The sequence below is a fragment of the Adiantum capillus-veneris genome, chromosome 18 (assembly GCF_014529385.1).
Source record: "Adiantum capillus-veneris isolate H3 chromosome 18, ASM1452938v2, whole genome shotgun sequence".
Taxonomy (NCBI): domain Eukaryota; kingdom Viridiplantae; phylum Streptophyta; class Polypodiopsida; order Polypodiales; family Pteridaceae; genus Adiantum; species Adiantum capillus-veneris.
This window is the reverse complement of record NC_140948.1, coordinates 149,948,850-149,968,164: the sequence shown is the minus strand read 5'-3', so window position 1 is coordinate 149,968,164 and position 19,315 is coordinate 149,948,850. Positions and strand designations below refer to the sequence as shown.

The 19,315-nt window shown below is 46.1% G+C and overlaps 1 protein-coding gene and 1 pseudogene across 1 annotated transcript in view; one reads left to right on the top strand and one right to left on the bottom strand.

Annotated features, from left to right (window-relative positions):
* LOC147436633 (Peptidase C78, ubiquitin fold modifier-specific peptidase 1/ 2) overlaps nucleotides 1–19,315 on the bottom strand; it is a 169,980-nt gene that overhangs the window by 131,500 nt on the left and 19,165 nt on the right. Inside the window, exons 4-5 of the mRNA XM_086489473.1 lie at nucleotides 7,530–7,617; nucleotides 7,284–7,456 (exon numbers count right to left, since the gene is read on the bottom strand). Of these exons, the coding sequence (XP_086345599.1) occupies nucleotides 7,284–7,456; nucleotides 7,530–7,617 (261 nt within the window). The remainder of the gene's footprint in view (nucleotides 1–7,283; nucleotides 7,457–7,529; nucleotides 7,618–19,315) is intronic.
* Nucleotides 61–1,407, top strand: LOC147436634 (uncharacterized; annotated as a pseudogene).

Here is a 19,315-nt window from a genome sequence, read left to right as displayed (position 1 = left end):
AGGCAGAGTGCATTTATAGCAGTAGGAGGGAGCATTGAGATTACAGGGTCATATGTTTACCTTGGCGTGACCTTCACAGCAGCATCAAGGGCATTCTCGATGGCACAGGCAGCTAGAGACAGACTCACTAGAGGGTATTCAGCACTGGCATTGATGGAGAGACAGTGCCATCAGGCACACTTTCAGGAGCCCCGTACAAAGGGGTGGCTGTTTGATACACTGGTCACACCAGCACTTATGTATGGGGCTGCGATATGGGGACCAGTGCTAGCTGCTTCTGTATGGACTCTAGTGGAGCGACCACAGATACTCATGATCTCTAGACTCATTCGCAGCAAGCCCTCAGTACCACATGACATCATTCGAGCCGAGCTTGCTGCACCACCTATGCTGGTTGAGGCACTTTTTCAGACTGTATGCATGCTGAACAGACTTCAGAGCATGGACAGAGATCGTATTGCATATCGAGCCTTCTCGGCATCACAGGACATGGCACTGGCAGGGGATAGGACCTCATGGTATGCTCAGACACGGGATTGGTTTTCTTCTCAGGGACTGGATATTGATAGACTGCCGCCACTACAGTACGACACTCAAGACCCCACCTATTCCCTCACACAATCTGAGAGGAATAGGGTCATTAGACAGGAGATATGGCACACCTACATTCAGAGGACATGGGTTGACCCAGGACATGAGCTACCATCGAAAATGCTACATTACCGCGAGCATTTTCTACAGCTATCAGAGCAGGGGTTCATTGAGACCCCCTTATACATGCAGAGATATATGCCACATCACCTTCGGGTGGCCATTGGGCAGCTTAGAGTGTCCTCGCACCACTTGGAGATTGAGAGGGGCAGAGCCAGAGGCATACTACGAGATGAGCGTATATGTCCCATTTGTCATATAGAGGTGGAGAGCGAGGAACACTTCATGGTGAGATGCCCAGCTTACTCGGAGCTCAGAGTTCAGTTTGGCATAGAGGATACACTCCAACAGTGTATAGCAAGGAGTGACTAGATCCAGCTAGGCCGCTTCCTGACCACTGCTTTTAGCATGCATGAGCACATTCTACAGCCACTACAGCAGGGAGGTGCGAGTACACAACGGACTATTACAGAGTTCTTCCAGCGAGAGGAGTCTAGCCAGAGACCTCTGACTCACACCAGCGGGCTCACGCTTCAGCAGGCCGACACCCAGAGAGCGTGTCGTAGACCACGAGTCCCTGGCTATCTGAGACGGCGACCACATCACAACGAGGTATTGAGGATACGGGCGCTACATCAGCACCACCTAGAGATGAGGTATGCATCTACGCATTGGACCACCAGGCCGCAGAAGGCTCTTTGACCACCCTCCCCTATGTATGACATTCTCCACCCACCCCCTATAGTAAGCTTTTAGCTGGACATTGCCCACCATCATGTGGCCTTGTATTATATTGTGTAGTCATTTTCTGCTGTGACAGAGCTACACACACGTGCCTATACTGCTATGCTACACACACAGGGTAGCCACTATCCGTGGAGTCGGAGCTACCACCCACTCTCATACTCATTCACAGTAGACACAGTCGGTTTATTCTTTCTTTTCTCTCATTTTACCGACACCCAGATCACCACTTTTGTATATGATTTGGTCTCATAGGCCAACTTTGGCCTTTAGTAGACGTAAATAAAGCTTTCTTTCTCTCTCTCTCTCTCTCTCTCTCTCTCTCTCTCTCTCTCTCTCTCTCTCTCTCTCTCTCTCTCTCGCACGACCTGCTCGCGTGACTTGCTGCAGCCTGCTGAAGTGACCTGCTGCACCTGCTGAAGCTACGAGCTGCACTCAGCCCCAACGCGCATCACTCCCCAGCCCCAGCCCCAACGCCAGCATGCTGGTCCCGCCCCCTGCAGGTTTTCTGCAACGTGACATTCCCCAGCCCCAACGCGCCCCCTGCAACACTGTCGCGCCAACTGCCGCCCCGCCAAAGGCCAGACCATCCCCACCCCTCCCCCCAGTCCAGCCAGCTAACCTACAGTCCCGCACCCCCCCTCCGCACTGCAGTCAAAAAAGTGTCCAAGTTTAAAATTCAGCAGTCATTAAAATACAGCAATCAAAAAAGTGTCCAAGTACAGCAGACAGTCTCTTTCACATATCAGAGCAGATTTCCAATTTTCCAATTTCTGCACTTTCTCATAAAATAGCAGGAAATAGCAGATTTCAGACACAACAAAACTCAGAAATTACAGATTTTTAGAAAATTGCAAGAAATTGCAGAATCGGAATATGCCATGTATGCTTAATGCGGGAACATGTATGCATAATGTGGAAGTCCGGGTGCGTGTAGATGTCCGCAACATTTCGTCTCGTCTCATATGTTAGTAACGACCAACCATGAGGAAGCAGAATGACAAACCCGACCCCCTAGAAGACGCGATCCAAAAGTGCAAAGAAGAAATGGTCGAGACCATTAACAAAATTAACCGCCACCTTTTAGGTACAATAAATCTGCTCGAAGATCGCGTTCTAGCCCAAGAAAGCAAGATCATTGCACTGGAAGATCGTGTGACGGCCCAAGAAGAAGAGATTGCGTCACTCAAGAGGGAGCTCGCTGAGGCACGATCACAAAATACACTTGAAGAAGGAGAACTACAACCTTCAGTAATAGAAGAGCTCACGATCAAAGAGCAAGTGCGAGCCATCAAAGAGGGGAAAGAGCAGCACAAAGAAATGATGACCTCTTGGGTGGACGTTATTACAAAGACTCAACAAAAGGCAGATGAGGCCGAGAAATGGATTGAGGTTGCCAAGAAAGGGAAAAGCAAGGAAACAACGTCCACACCCAACATAATTAACCTGACACTAGAAGAGGAGCAAAGAAGGAGTGTGCGCTCTCTACATGTGAGAATTTGCGGCCTTAAAGGCAAAGACAATGTGGACGAAGAGGTAAAAAAACTCATGGCTTTGATGGGGGTTCATGAGCCAATGCACTCAAGAGCATGGAGAGTGGGCAACAAGAAAAATGGGAGCAAGGGGGAAACCTCGAAAGAAAGGGCACTCATCCTTCGTTTTTCCTCCATGGAAGCGAAGGACTTTTTGAAGAAGAGACCAACTCTGAAGAAAATAAGCATCTTTCTCGGGGATGATCTTACCCTCTCACAGATCGGGAGGTAATGCCAGAGATTAGAGCAGCAAGGGAAAAAGGTAAGATTGCTTTTTACCGAGATGGAAGAGTGGTGATATTGGAGCCACACTCCACATGATGGTGTGAGACCTATGGGACCACACTCAAAGTTGCTACCCGGAATTGTAATGGATCTATGCGTCTTGATGTGGGTGCTTTTGTCATCTTCTACTTTGAGACACATCATGCCCCTGGGCAGACTATGCCTCACATTAGTGGATACAGATGGGAGACCGTCTACACAGAGGAGACATGACCAGAGCACAGAGGGCGGGGCTCAGGAGGAGTGGCAATGTTATTCAGGGAGGAGTTGCAACCATTGATACATATAGCTCGCAGGGATGAGCAAGCTAGGTACATGTGGGTGAGATTGAGAACAGAGACAGACAGATATCTTTACATTGCTATTTGCTACTTTCCCCCGAGTACGTCAGTGTATGCACCGCCCAGAGGACAGTCCCCCTATTCTATTTTGGATGATGACATCTCGGAGTTCTCTAGAGATGGTGACATCATCATTTTAGGGGACTTCAATGCTAGGACTGTCCATCATCAGACAGTTTTTTATGATACCTCATAGGAGATGCTGAGAGAGTTGGATGTCGCAGAGACGGGCCTATCCAGACTATCACAGGATGGGGAACATACTGAGTATGGACGACACTTGATAGACATGGGGACCGCACATGGACTGGTCATCTTGAATGGCCTACAGAGATTCCCGATGCGGGGGGTTTTACATGCTTTCCACACAGACATGGAGCCAGCATTGTGGATTATGTCATGGCACAGCCGAGTCCCCTCTCTAGTATTCAGGATCTCATGGTTGGACCCAAACCTATTGGTGTGGCAGTGGATCATGCACTTGTGTCGTTGACCATCTCTTTCCAGTTCAGTGTAGCACACAGGCCACAGGCAGCAGCCCCTACTCACTACACTTTCACGCGGGAAACAGACTGTGTATACATAGATGGGATCTACAGACGCCTGTGTACAGAAGAGCCAGGGCGACCTCTAGAGGAGTTGACTACTATACTGACACAGACATTACATGATGCAGCAGCAGAGGCATACCCACACACCCAGCCTGAGCAGAGACGCCGTTCTCGGAGCATGCCCCAAAACAACTGGTATGATGAGGAGTGCCGCGAGACTAGAGCTAGACTTCAGAGGGAGGTGCTTTTGGGGGACATCACTCACAGACAGTCACAGATTGACTTCTGGCACCTAGTGCGGCGGAAGAAGAGGGCATTTTTGGCTCGCCTAGAGCAGGACCTATACCAGCTATTCTTGAGTCACGACTCACGAGAGGCATGGCGGCTCTTTCATGAGCACTCCCCTCCCCCTACCATTACCTCTACAAAGGCTTGGGGCCAGTACGCGTCATCTCTATACACAGTTCTTGGACAGCCGCCCCTCCTAAATCCCCCCTATCCATGTCCCCACACATGTGCTTTTTTCACCGCTGAGATGGTGAGGAAGGCCATTGACAGGATGAGGACTAGGAGAGCATATGATCATGATGGCTTAGTGGCTGAGCACTTCATGCATGCCAGAGATCTACTAGCAGAGCTTCTAGCAGTTATGTTTAACCGTGCCATGTGTGAGGACTTGCCTGATCCCTGGAGCCTATCTACTATTGTACCTATCTTCAAGTCAAGAGACCCTATGGAGCCTGGGAATTATCGCACTATCATGATCGGACACACATTGACACGGTTGTACGCATCCATCCTTGAGCAGCAGCTGAGCAGATGGGCAAAGAGAGAGAGAGGATACACACAACCGGGCAGGCAGGGTTCAGGAGAGGTTTTTCTACTCTTGACCATATCTTGACACTCAGAGCCATCATTGAGGAGGGCAGATCACATCGGAGACAGATCTATTGTAGCTTTGTGGACTTCCGCAAAGCATTTAACACAGTACCCAGAGCTAGATTGATGCGCAGATTACAGGAGATGGGAGTACCCACAGAGCTCATTTGGGGAGTCATGGCATTATACAGGTCAGTAGTGGGGCATGCACGCACCTCAGAGGGCCTATCTACAGTGGTTCACTCCACTATTGAGGTGAAGCAGGGCTGCCCGCTCTCCCCTACTCTAATTGGTATGTATGTGGATGAGGTTTCTGACTACATTGAGAGAGATGGTGATAGAGGTGCCCAACTGGCACGGACATGGATTCCACTATTGTTACATGCTGATGATATTGTGTTGATCTCCGACTCTCCGGAGGGAATGCAGCGTCACTTGAATGCTTTGCATAGGTTCGCCCATGAAAGTGGTTTGTCTCTCAACCTTGGTAAAACCAAGGTCATGGTATTAAATACCACCCCACAGTGGGTCAGGAGGTCAACGCCCGCATTCACATACGGCCACGAGATGTTGGAGTATACAGATGCTTACACTTACCTTGGAGTGGTTTTCAATGGACCAGCATTTTCATTGAGGAGAGCAACAGACTAGACTGATCAGAACCCATGCAGCATTGGGCAGATTGGAGAGGATGTGTTCACATGTTCAGTTTCAGGAGCGTCGGAAAGCTCTGGCTCTTTGATACTTTGGTGGCTTCTGCATTACTTTATGGAGCTGAGATTTGGGGACCTTCATTGGACCATCACGGGAGGACAAGTCGCACTGATGGATGGGGGGACATGGAGAAGCCACTAGTCTCTATGATCTCGCGGCTCATTAGAGCCAAGGCTTCGGTGCCACGTGCCATTATCTGGGCAAAGCTAGCTGCCCCCCCACTAGTAGAGGAGGCGCTCACCAGATCCGTCTCCTTCATACACCGCATGTGGGAACTTCCCAGAGACAGATATGCCCACCTTGCACTTGAGTCCTCTCGAGAGTTAGCCATGCAGGGAGATACAGCATGCTGGTATTGGGAGATGACATCATGGTTCCAGGCACATGGGTTCAGCATAGACAGATTGCACCCCTTCATGTACTCACTGGATGCACCCTCTCTGACTCTTACACAGTCCGAGATCACCAGGCTCATCCGCCACGACCTGACTCAGCTAGACACCAGGAGGACATGGATACAGCGGAGTTGGGCACGAAGATGGATTTCTACAGAGAGCATCTTCTCCAGCTTACAAAGGACGGTTTTGTGATGAGGCCCAGATACATGGACACCCACTTGTCTCATGGGATATGATGTGCTATTGGCCAAATACGCACATCTTCACACCAGCTGCGGATCGAGACTGGGAGATACAGTGGAGTACCGGCAGAGGCCAGGACATGCCTCCTGTGTGACATGGAGCCTGAGACAGAGTTGCACTACACATGCCACTCCCCCGTCTACTACGAGATACGTGGCCGCTTCCACTGCTTGTTCAAAGAGAGGGTTTCGGAGCACTCTCTAGAGTCATGCGGTACGAGGATCAGAGATGCTTGGGTCTGTTTTTGTTCGAGCTGCGCAGACATAGAGAGAGCTTGATGAGAGGAGAGGCTAGCCAATCTCAGAGAAGGATCAAAGACTTCTTTAGAGCAGACACCAGGCACCCGGAGGAGCTACTACCACAGGAGAGCTCGTCGTCTCACACCAGAGGCACACTAATCGACCGAGCTAGGGAGATCCAGACGCCCACGACTTCGGAGGACTACACAGCATCGACGGAGGCTGCATCAGAGGATTCGAATCACTTTGGCCCGACATGCACGAGGCCCGGTCAGGCTATTGACCATGGAGGAGATTGATGAGATCCGCCAGCGACCAATGCTGGATTTTTTGTGATTTAGCCATCCCACATAGCTGCTTAGCTCACACCTAACGGTTTAGGATTCCATAGTATTTTATTTTGTCATTTTTTGTTACTCTGACTTTGTATTAGATCCACCACATTGTAACTTTCTGGTCTCATAGTCACTTTGGCCTTTTGAAGACGTTAATATAACATTTCATTTCATTTTCATTTCTCTCTCTCTCTCTCTCTCTCTCTCTCTCTCTCTCTCTCTCTCTCTCTCTCTCTCTCTCTCTCTCTCTCAAGCATGGGCTCCATGAGAGAGAGGGAGAGAAGGCACATGTACCCTCACACTTACAGTAAACATCTGAATAATGAGCTAGAAAACCTCAGTAACCAGTTTTCAATGGAGAGAAATCATGCCTTTGGGTGCTCCGAAAACTCTTGCATAAGTATATCCTGCATTGCTAATAACTGATCTGTTAATGCAGGCACTACTAAAGAGGTAATTGCCTCAGATATCAAGAGTTGTCGGTGTGCTACGCAAATGGAGGTAAGACTCAAGTTCAAGATCCTCAGTACAGCCTGTCCGCTAACTGCAATAAGCAATCACACTGAAAAAATGAGTCAACATCATCCCTTGCAGCTAAGACAATCTCCAACACATACCTGGTAAGTACTCTGCACAAGGAGCTGCGTGTTTTCCTTCTCTCCCTGATTGATGAACCACTGGTATAATATGCACAGGCATTGGCATCTGACAAAATACAGTGGACCAAACTTACCATCTGTAGTTGGTGTAAAAGAAAATGCATCATGATAGTAGCAGCTATTCTATTGTCATCAAACTGGCTCATTTAGAAGTAGGTGGTCTCATGAAGATTGTGCTTATAATTCACAAGCCTCAAGAGTTCAAATTTTAATTTTCAACATGTGAATACTTGTTGAAGTGCTCGAAATATCCTACTATTTCATGCATGTCATGCGAAAGGTTTGCTTTTACAGATTATTTTTGAGTTTATACCTGACGAATTTAGGCAACTATACAAAGCTTGATAGAGGATATGTTAATATATAGAGGTCTAACCGGAGGAGTATTAACCCACCACAAAGAAAGGCAATTGAATTGCCCCCTCTCTATCTTGAAAATGTCTTCAAGCATGCTCTGATGTGAACGTCACTAAGACCTTGCTAAACAGTGACTGCATTTATTGCCTTCATTTAAACAGCTGTTTGTATGTTTGTGTTACAGTGCTTTGACTAAGAAGCACGAAGGTAATTTAAATCCTGCAGCCTTTAGTTCTACCCAAAGTGCTTGCTTAAAAATTTGCGAAAGTGAAACCAATGAGACAAAAGTTATGCACAAGTCTTCAAACTGTATGAAAAAAGATCAACCAGATATGACAATGCATGAGTGAGTACACAATAGAAAGCATGAGTGAATAGCAAAGCTAGAAGTACATGAGAAGGTGGTCCTCAAGCTGTCAAAAGTTAACAATTTGTGATCTTTTGTTTCGTGGGTTGTATAAGCTCAATGCATATGACAAAAGTGTGGAAGATTCAGCATGTGCAGTGTCTAATTCAAAGGCTATTGTAGATGCAAAATTGTGGCATGCACTGCCAGTTTGCTACATTTGCAGAACCTCATATGGTTGCTTTGTTGCCTCCTGGAGGCACCATCTAGACATGTATGTCAAAGCAATATTTTGCGTAAAATGCAAAGTTCCAAGTTTTCAAAGGATGGTTCTGTGTAGGTTGTAAATTCCAGCTTGTCCATAGTGACGTTTGTGGTCTATGTGTACTCTGTCTTTGGGAACCATTTGTACTGCGTGACTTGCTGTAAGGTGCAGCGGAAGTGAACGTTGAACTTTGCTCAAGATGAGTGCTCCGAACTATGCTCAAGGGTTCCTTTTACTTATGGCAGGGAGAGCCTGTTGTTCTTTTAGAGAGAGAGTGCAACGGACACAAACAAAGTGGTTCACACTGTGAATGAAGGTGCTGAGACTGAGAGATAGAGAGAGAAGAGAATACGACACCAGAATGTTGTCAAAACCCTCCTCCAAAGGCCCCACTCTCTATGGCGAGAGCGGTCTACTATTGATTGCACAAATCTCTACAATGCTGGGGACTTGCCGACGATGTCGACAACGATGAGGACGACGACGAGACGGGCTGAAATCTAAAAACGCTAATGGCTGAAATCTGCAAATCTTTATCTGCTGCATTCTAACTCTATGTCGATGACGATGATGCGACGACAACTCGCTGAAAACGCAGATGCTGAAATCTGCGTTTGCCGGGCTGAAACTGCAAACTACGCTGGATCTGACCGTGCGGCGAGGATCTGCTGCGAGAAGGTGAGATCTGCAAGGTTCGGGACTTCTTCTGCGGGTTCTAACTGCTGAAAACTGAAAACGCTGGTCTATGGGCTGATTCTGTCGTGAAGATCTGCAAAAACGTTGAGGGTGTCAGGTTGATGCAAAAACACTAGGCTAATCCGGTCTCTACTGTGGAAAATCTGCTAACGCTGAGGCTTCTGCTGTGTCTTGTTGTGGATATATTGTGCCTTACTGTGGATCTGCTGATCTGCAATGCAAAAACGCCAAGGCTGCATTTGGATCTCCTTGCAGAAAACGCTAGGTCATTTGCTTTGGGGGGGCGGGGGGTCTTGCTGAGAAGGTGCCTGTTGAACCGAAGCTCCTGCTGCCTCTTCTGTCTAATAATACTAGCCCTAGGTTTCTATATATACAAGCTTAGCAAAATTGCCCTACCCAGTTCCCAACAAGTCACTTAAAAATAATAAGTGAAAAATGTCAAAAACAAGGAAAATAGATCTATGCACTGTAATGCTCCTGATGGGTTCTGATGGAAATCTGATGATCATGATGTGCGCAACCAAAGGATATGCATCTACTCTAAGTTTCTGGGCATGCATGGTCTGCACAAAAGTGCCAGAACACTTCCTATTCTAGACTGACTTGATTGAACTGAACCCTGGTCATGCTGTAGCTTGTCCATGGATGCATAGGGTTGGATGTGTCACGTGACATCCCCTCCTTTTCAAAGTGAGGTACTGGTACCGAACTATATGGCGTCGAGGGAGATCGCCAATAGCATCCGGAACCTTGGAAAGGACTCTTCGCCGGCCCACTCTGATGCGTGGGTCATGCGATACTTGAACTTCTCTGCAATGCCTTCTTCTTTGGGCCGCGCCAAAAGCGACAGTCTTATGTGGCTCCTTCCATGCTTCAACTTCGTCGATAGACATGCATCTATCTTCTTCAAGAATCTCCGGGTCTGAAAATTCCTGAAACCACTTCCAACACAAAAACATGAACATACCCATTCCATGTAAAGTGATTGGAAGAACACTATTCCTTCGAAAAAACTGTGCATGCAATGGAGATGAACATAGAGACGAAGTGCCAAACCGTTCATCAAACACACGCAAACAATGGGGTCGAATCTTGACTTTCTGATCTAAATTAATCAACTGTGGCAAAACACAATGGAAATGCCGATGCTTGATGCTCAATTCCTCTTGTGCTCTTTCGGATACTGTATCAGCCAAGGAAGAGACATGGAATGTAAATTCCTTGAATGCAAACATTTCATCTTTTCATTAGTCATCCACATACATCCGTGCTCATTCATGAGTGAATCGTGCTCAACGTACAATATGGCATGCCTAGGAAAAGGGATCACATAACAACGCTGACAAAAATACAGGAAACGATCACGAATGAAACATTTGAACAATGCGTGCTGACTAATCATTCGAACACATAATACTTCCCGTGGAGGTTCTTGAGACCTAGACTCGAGGGCCAAGATCGGTTCTTCGTGATTGATCGAATCTTGCAAATCATCATGCTTGTGAGAAATCCCATCATGATCATCATGCAAATCATCATGCTCGTCATTGTCATCCAAATCCGCATGTTTGACATTATCATTCAATTCATCATGCTTATCATCATGCAAATCCCGTGTGTCATGCTTGGGAGAAGAAGAGACGGAGAGTCTCCTTTTCCCGTATTTCTTGCATCTGGACCTGCACTTGAGAAAAGAGTCGCAACATCTCTTTCATGTGTCGGTCGTTCATTGCTTGTCTTGCTTTGTTCTCGCGATGAAATTCTGCTTCTCTTTCTTCGCGCTCACGATTAAATTCGGTTTGTCCTACTTTGGCTTCCAAGCGTACTTGCTCGTGCTCATGCGCTATGGCTGCCATTCTTTTGTAAGGTGCAACGGAATGAATGTTGTTCTTTCTCAAGATGAGTGATCCATATTTGCTCAAGGTTCCTTTTAGTTCTTATGGAAGGGAGAGCCTTCCGTTCTTAATGGAGAGTGCTATGATCACGAATAAAGTGAGTGGACATTGTGCGTGCAAGTGTATGAGACTGGGAGATAGAGAGAAGAGAGATACGACACCACAGACGTTGTAAAACCCTCCTCCGAAGGTCCCACTCTCGTTGGCAAGAGTGGTCTACGATTGATTGCACAAACGGGTACAATGACAATGCATAAAAGCTGATGCAGATCTAGGCTATGTCGACGACGACAATAGGGCTGAAAATGGAATGCGTCTAATTGCTGTCCAAAAAACACTATCTGCTGAAAATCTGCTGAAGTTTGGGGCTGTTTTGGGTGGCTGAAAAAGACACAGGTTTGGCTGCGTTTTTGGAGGCTGAAATGACTTGACAAAACGTTGGTGTCTGCAGGGTTTTAGGGCTGAAAAACCGCAAGTTTACCTGCTACAGAAACATTGGTTTACCTGTTGTCCTTAGGGCTGAAAACGGTGTCAAACTGCAGCCTTCTGATGGTGATGAAGTCGCTAGTTGCAAGGGAGGCAATGCAGTCCAGATCGGGCTGAAAACGCCAAGGCAAAGAGGCTGTTGGCGATGCTACAAACGCTAGGGCTGAAGCTATTGGCGATGAGGTTTGGGACCAAAAACGCCAAGCTGCTGAAGATTGGAAACGCTAGGCACTGGGTGCTTGAGGGGTTCTTGCTGAGAGAGGGGCGTACCTGTTGCCAAAGGCCTGTTGTGCTCCTTGCTCATCTGTTGTTTAGGGCTAACCTTGGTTTGCTTATATATTTTCTTACCCAAATTGCCCTACCTACTTTTGTTGGAAAGTCACTTAAATTAATAAGTGAAAAATGTCAAAAATAAGGAAAATAGGCTAAATGCACTGGAAAAATCCCCTAACTGATTCTAATGGATTCCGATGGGAATATTGATGATCATGCTGTGTGCAACCAGAGGATATGCATCTATGCTAAGTGACTCGGCATGCACGGTCTACGAATAGACTCACAAAAAGTTCCAGATCACTTCTAATCTAGACTGACTGGACTTGACAGAAACCCTATTATGGTGTAGGTTGTCCACGAACACATAGGGTTGGATGTGTCACGTGACATCCCCTCCTTTTTAAAGTGAGGTACTGGTACCGAGCTGCATGGCTTCCTTGTAGTCTGCCAACAACTCTGGATAATCCTTGAAGAACTCTTCGTCTACCCACACCGCTTCATGGGTTCCTCGATCCTTGAACTTCAAAAAATATTGTCGCACTTGCTTCTTCGAACCATGGCGAAACCGATGCAACAACACTTGCTCCGGCTCCATGACTTCAGCTTCATCTCCGGTTCTTCTTCTTCCAAAATGTCCTTTGGAGGTGTTCCCTAAAACACTTTCAACCAAGAAACATGGAAAACGTTGTGCATTGACCATGAGTTAGGCAACTGCAATTTCATTGAAACCTCATTTATCTTTTTAATGACTGGAAATGGACCATACATACAAAAAGACAACTTTAGACACTTCTTTTCAACTTGCTTAAGACGTTGCTTCATGATTCTTAAATACACCCAATCTCCTTCCTTGATCGAAACATCTTAACGATGTTTATTAGCCTGTCATGAATAAGATTCCTGAGCCTTGCTTAGCCGAACCTTCACACTCTCAGAAATCTCATCCAATGACTGACTTTCAGCATTGGCATCAGACATTTGACTGACCGAGCGAGTCAAAAGTGACTGGAACGGACGGCCAAAAGCTGCCTCATATGGAGTTTGACCAATAGTAGAAGAAAAAGAGTTATTCAAAATAGCCTGAACTAATGGAAGATAGAGCTCCCACTGAGACTGTTGATCATGCACATATGACTTCAAAACATCAAAAGCCAATTGATTGTAGCTTTATGTTTGACCATCTGACTGTGGATGAAAAGCCGATGAAAAATTCAGCTTAGTGCTAAAATTTTCAAAGAGTGCGCGCCAAAAATTGGACGTAAACTTAACATCCCTATCTGAAACAATTGACTTTGGCAAACCACGGAGGGGGTACCAATGCTTAATGAACAACCGTGCTACATCTTGTGCCGTGACTATGGCCTTACAAGGAATCAATATGCAAAATTTACTAAAACGATCGACAATTGTCAAATATCGAGAGTTCCTTGAATGCAAACTTGGTGGTAGGTTAGTCACAAAATCCATAGAAATATCAAGAAAAGGTCCATCGGGAATAGGCAGCGGAAGCAAGAGGCCTTGCTGCTTACCCCGAGGAGCTTTTACTTTTTGACATATAGTGCACTGTGTGACATAACAAAACACATCTTTTCGAATTTTACGCCAATAAAAAAAAATCGTTCAATTTTTTTCAATGTGGTGTTCATTCCCCTGTGCCCACACGTAAGAGAATCATGTGCATCATGCAATATGGTTAGCCTGAGAGAGGGCAACGCACATAAAACGTTGACGAAAAAACAACCATCCATCACGAATGAGATAGTTGCTTGGCCCTTGGGAAGCAAGAGCCTGCAGCCAATGCTTACCAAACTCGGAATCCGCATACTGATTTTTCATGCTGTCAAAAGACTCACCCTGAATAGAAAATGTGGTTCTTGGCTCAAGAGCCAATATCTGTCCTTTGCGACTCAACGCATATACAACAGGGTTAGCTTTTCCAGGCACATACTCAACCAAACCTCCAAATTGCTCAAAAAATTGTAACCACCATGCTTGGCGATCACTCCAATGTGCACTAGGCATAGACTAGAGCCACTTGAGGGCTTGATGATCTGTGCACACTGTAAACTCTCTACCATACAGAAAATGCTTCCAATGCTTAAGAGAGTGAATGACAGACAAAAGTTCTTTTACCATAAACTGAATAATTCTTTTCCGCATTATTGAGCTTCCGGCTAAGGAAAGCTACAGGACGACCATGCTGTTGAAGCACAGCGCCTATGGCGACATTGCTCGCATCCGTCCATACCTCAAAGGGATCATCCCAAGAGGCAAGGATAAGACACGGTGCTTCTATCACCGCAACCTTGACAGCTGCGAAAGCCTCAATGGCTGCCTCGAGCAAGTCTACGCTCGGACGGCGAGTTTTTACCCCTTTCAAAACATCAATCATAGGTGCAGCAATGCGTGCAAAATTCTCTATGTGTGAACTATATGCTTGACATAAACCAAGAAAAGAACGCACATCATATGCAGTTTTGAGCAAATCTCAATTACGAACCTGTTCCATCTTCGCGGGATCTAGCTTGACGCCTTCTGCAGAAATGATATAACCCAGATAAGTGACTTCAGTAAGAAAAAATTCAGACTTCTTAGCTGCAATGTACAACTGACACTCATCCAAACGAGTTAGTACCCTTTCAACATCTCTTTCATGTTGTTCCCACGATGGAGAAAAAATGAGAATATCATCTAAAAGGATGAACACACATACACCAACCATATCGCCGAAACGACCTACCATGAGACGATTGAATGTACCCACAGCACCTGTCAATCCAAAAGACATAACAATATACTCCCATTGTCCTCACTCGATGCGAAAGGCGGTCTTGAAAATGTCGCCTTTGAATACCCGTACCTGATGGTATCCACTTTTGAGATCGACTTTGCTGAAGACCTTTGCCCCATTGAGCCTATCGAGGATATACTCAATGCGAGGCATCGGAAACTTGTATCTTGTTTAATGCCCTGTAATCAACACACAAACGAGACGAACCATCCTTCTTGCAAACAAACAAAATAGGAGTAGCAAAAGGACTTACACTAGGGCGTATGAAACCTCTAGCCACCAACTCCGTGAGTTGTCGCTCTAACTCTTCCTCCTGTGTCTTGTTCAATCGATAGGGAGCCTTACTGACAGGCTGTGCTCCCTCCATAAGCTCGATGCGATGGTCCTCCGGCCGCTCAGGTGGGAGACGAGGTGGAAGATCATCCTGCAAAAAGAGATGTTTATACTTCGTAAACAACTCTGAATACTTAGCTGGAGCTGGAATGCTCTAGGAAACTGGAGCAGCATAGATGAATGCTGCTTGTGCTCCTCATTGTAATTCACGCTTTACCTGTACATGAGAGATGATAGGCAAAGAATGCAAGCCCTCCTCAGTACGAATGATGAGGAGGGAATCAGTTTTGGCATGTAAAGTGAGTGTTAGCCTCCCAATCAATGAGAGGGTTGAGTTCACGAAATCATCTTATGTCCAAAATCATATCACATCCTGAGAGAGGAGACACAAGAAATTTCCTACTGAAAGAAGCTTATTGAACGGTAAACATCACATCAAGGCACTCCTTCGTGATGAGAGAGTCCATACCAGGAGCGAAGCCAGGAACCTCGAGAGGAGATTTCTGACTAACCTCTAGGCGGGCTCTCTCAACAAAAGGGGGACTAATCACATCATGCATATTGTCTGGATCAAACAATATGATAAAACGCTGACCCTTTACATGACCATAACACTTCATGAGGACTCATCAATGTGTGTGTCAGAGTCATGAGAAGATGCAGGTTGGTGTGTGATAGTGCTTGTGGTTGCTGTGGGTGCCTTTTGTTCTTTAGGTCGGATTGTCTTAGGACAGGCCTTCTTAATGTGTCCCTTGACATGACATTGAAAACATCTACCTTCTTTAGCTTAAATCACTTGTTCTTCAACCGTGATGTATCCTCCTACAATTGCTTGTGCAGCTTTTTTATATGGGGTTAGCTTAGGTTTTGCAGGTGCTTTAGCTTTACCCTTAGATTCATTATTAGAGTTCTTTTCCGAGGAATTAGAGGAAGAAGGGCTAGAAGAATTTCCATTCTTACCGTTCTTACCATTTTGCGTTGTTCTGAGCAGAGGCGTGAGTTCGTCGGCTTACTCTAGGTGCGCAGCTAGCTGTGCCTCTTACCATGCGTGGTACCAATTGATGGCATCACCGGCAAGGTACATAGCTGCCGTCAAAACCTTACTATTTCTTGTCTTCTTAGTTGTCGCAAAATAAGCATTAAATTGATGCAACCAAGAATGAATAACCGTAGCATCCATCTTACCATCATACTTACTAAAAGTCAACTTCTCTGTGATGACTGGGTTGTTGGAATCCGCATCGTGGCTTGCGCCACTTGAGGAACTCCCACGATCTTTGGCTGGTATGGACTTCGAGACAAGTACTTGTCGAACCAACTCTTGAGTGCGTAGTTCTCTTTGAGCCTCTCGCTCAATCTCCAACGCCACGCTTCATGCTGCCGCTTCCTCCTTTCTTAGTTCTTTTCGTTCTTTTCGTGCGTCGCGCTCACGTTTTGAAGCAATGCGATTTGCTTCTTGCTCGCGGTCCTTAGCTTCCTGTTGTTCTGCTTTGCTTGCTAATTATGCCAATGCAACTCGATTCGTTTCTTGTTGTTGTGCCATCATGTCCAACATCGACTTGACCATCGCCTCCATAGAAGTTGGTCCAAATCGTGGCATAGATGGCGAAGGGGGAGGGTCGGAATAATCTCTTGGTGGGGAGAACTCTTCGTCACCTCTCTCATGCTCATCACCTGTATGCGAAGTATCCATTCTGCTTCGGGTGACGACCATGCACTAGGATCTTTGGTTCTTAAGCTCACGAGGAACTTGGGTTCTTGGGGCTCTTGAGGTTCTTGAGGTTTTCTTTCGCTTGCAAACCGTGCTTGAGAAGAATCTTCTCTTCACCCGAGTTCTACTCCTTTCCGCGAACGCACCCCTTGGCGGCCTTGCGCTCAGACCAAGGTTGCTTTTTCCCACCTCACGTCGATTGGCCGGCCGCTAAGTGCACGGTCCACTCTCAATGAGTGAAAAGAGACACAAGGGGAGGCTGGACGACAACCGGGATGGCGATGAGGACAATAGGGCTGACAATGGAATGCTTCTAACTGCTTCCAGAAAACACTATCTGCTGAAGTTTGGGGCTGTTTTGGGTGGCTGAAAAAGACGCAGGTTTGGCTGTGTTTTTGGAGGCTGAAATGACTTGACAAAACGCTGGTGTCTGCAGGGTTTTAGGGCTGAAAAAACGCAGGTTTACCTGCTGCAAAAACGCTGGTTTACTTGCTGTCCTTAGGGCTGAAAACGCTGTCAAACTGCAGCCTTCTGATGGTGATGAAGTCGCTAGTTGCAATGGAGGCAATGCGGTCCGGATCGGGCTGAAAACGCCAAGGCAAAGAGGCTACTGGCGATGCTACAAACGCTAGGGCTGTAGCTATTGGCGATGAGGTTTGGGACCAAAAACGCCAAGCTGTTGAAGATTGGAAACGCTAGGCACTGGGTGCTTGAGGGGTTCTTGCCTGTTGCCAAAGGCCTGTTGTGCTCCTTGCTCATTTGCTGTTTAGGGCTAACCTTGGTTTGCTTATATATTTTCTTACCCAAATTGCCCTACCTACTTTTGTTGGAAAGTCACTTAAATTAATAAGTGAAAAATGTCAAAAATAGGGAAAATAGGCTAAATGCACTAGAAAAATCCCCTAACTGATTCTAATGGATTCCGATGGGAATACTGATGATCATGCTGTGTGCAACCAGAGGATATGCATCTATGCTAAGTGACTGGGCATGCACAGTCTACGAATAGACTCACAAAAAGTGTCAGATCACTTCTAATCTAGACTGACTGGACTTGACGGAAACACTGTTATGGTGTAGCTTGTCCACGGACACATAGGGTTGGATGTGTCACGTGACATCTTTCTTTGTACTGACGATCAATTTCTGCTTTTCTTTCTGTTGTTCTTGCTTCGCGTTCTAACTTATTGTCCATAAACATCTGCTCCAACTCCTCCATAGGAGTTAATGCAATTGTCACGTGACATCCCCTCCTTTTCAAAGTGAGGTACTGGTACCGAACTATATGGCGTCGAGGGAGATCGCCAGTAACATCCGGAATCCTAGAAGGGACTCTTCGCCAACCCACTCTGACGTGTGGGTCGTCCGCTACTTGAACTTCATAAAGGTCTGCAACGCTTGCTTCTTTGGGCCGCGCCGAAAGCGACACAAAGTCTTCTGAGGCTCCTTCAATGCTTCAACTTCGTCAAGAGTCATGTTTCTTTCTTCTTCAAGAATCTCCATGGCTGAAACTTCCTGAAACCATTTCCAACACAAAAACATGAACATACCCATTCCATGTAAAGTGAATGGAAAAAATCTTGTCTTCCTCAAAGACTGTGCATGCAATGTAGATGAACAAAGAGACGAAGTGCCAAACCGTTCACCACACACACGCAAACAATGAGATCGAATCGTTCTCTTCTGATCTAAAGCAATCAACTGTGGCAATTCACAACGGAAATGACCATGCTTGGTGCTCATACTTTCATGTGCTCTTTCTACAACTGTGTCGTGCCAAGAAAGAGACATAGAATGTGACTTCCTTACATACATACTTTTCAGCTTTTCATGAAAAATCCGCATACATTCGTGCTCATTCATGAGTGAAACGTGCTCAACGTACAATATGTCATGCCTAGGGAAAGGGATCACATAAAGACGCTGACTAAAATACAGGAAACGATCACGAGTGAAACACTCGAACAATGCGTGCGTATCAATCATGCGAACACATAATACTTCTTGTGAGGGTTCTTTGGACCTAAGCTCGAGAGCCAAGATCGGTTCTTCCTGAAGGGGTTCTTTGGACCTAGGCTCGTAAGCCAAGATCGCTTCTTCTTGAGGGGGTTCTTGGGACCTCGACTCGAGCCAAGATCGATCCTTCGTAATTGATCGAATCTGCAATGAGGTTAGCTTCACTAGAAAAAGTATCAACTAACACATCATCCTTATGAACAATCACATCATCTTTATCTTGCAAATCATCATGCTTGTCAGAAATCACATCTTGATCATGCAAATCATCGTGCTCGTGAGAAATCACATCTTGATCATCATGCAAATCATTGTCATTCAAATCATCAGCATGCAAATCATGTGTGTCTTGCTTTGGAGAAGAAGAGACTGAGAGAGTCTCCTTTTCCCGAATCTCTTGCATTTGTGCCTGAACTTGAGAAAAGAGTCGCAAGAACTCTTTCATGTGTTGGTCGCTCTTTCCTTTGACGGCGGCTACCATTCTTTCTTGGTGTTTGCGCTCCATTTCTGCTTTTCTTTCTGCGTGTCTGTGTTCCATTTCTGCTTTTCTTTCTGCGTGTCTGCGGTCCATT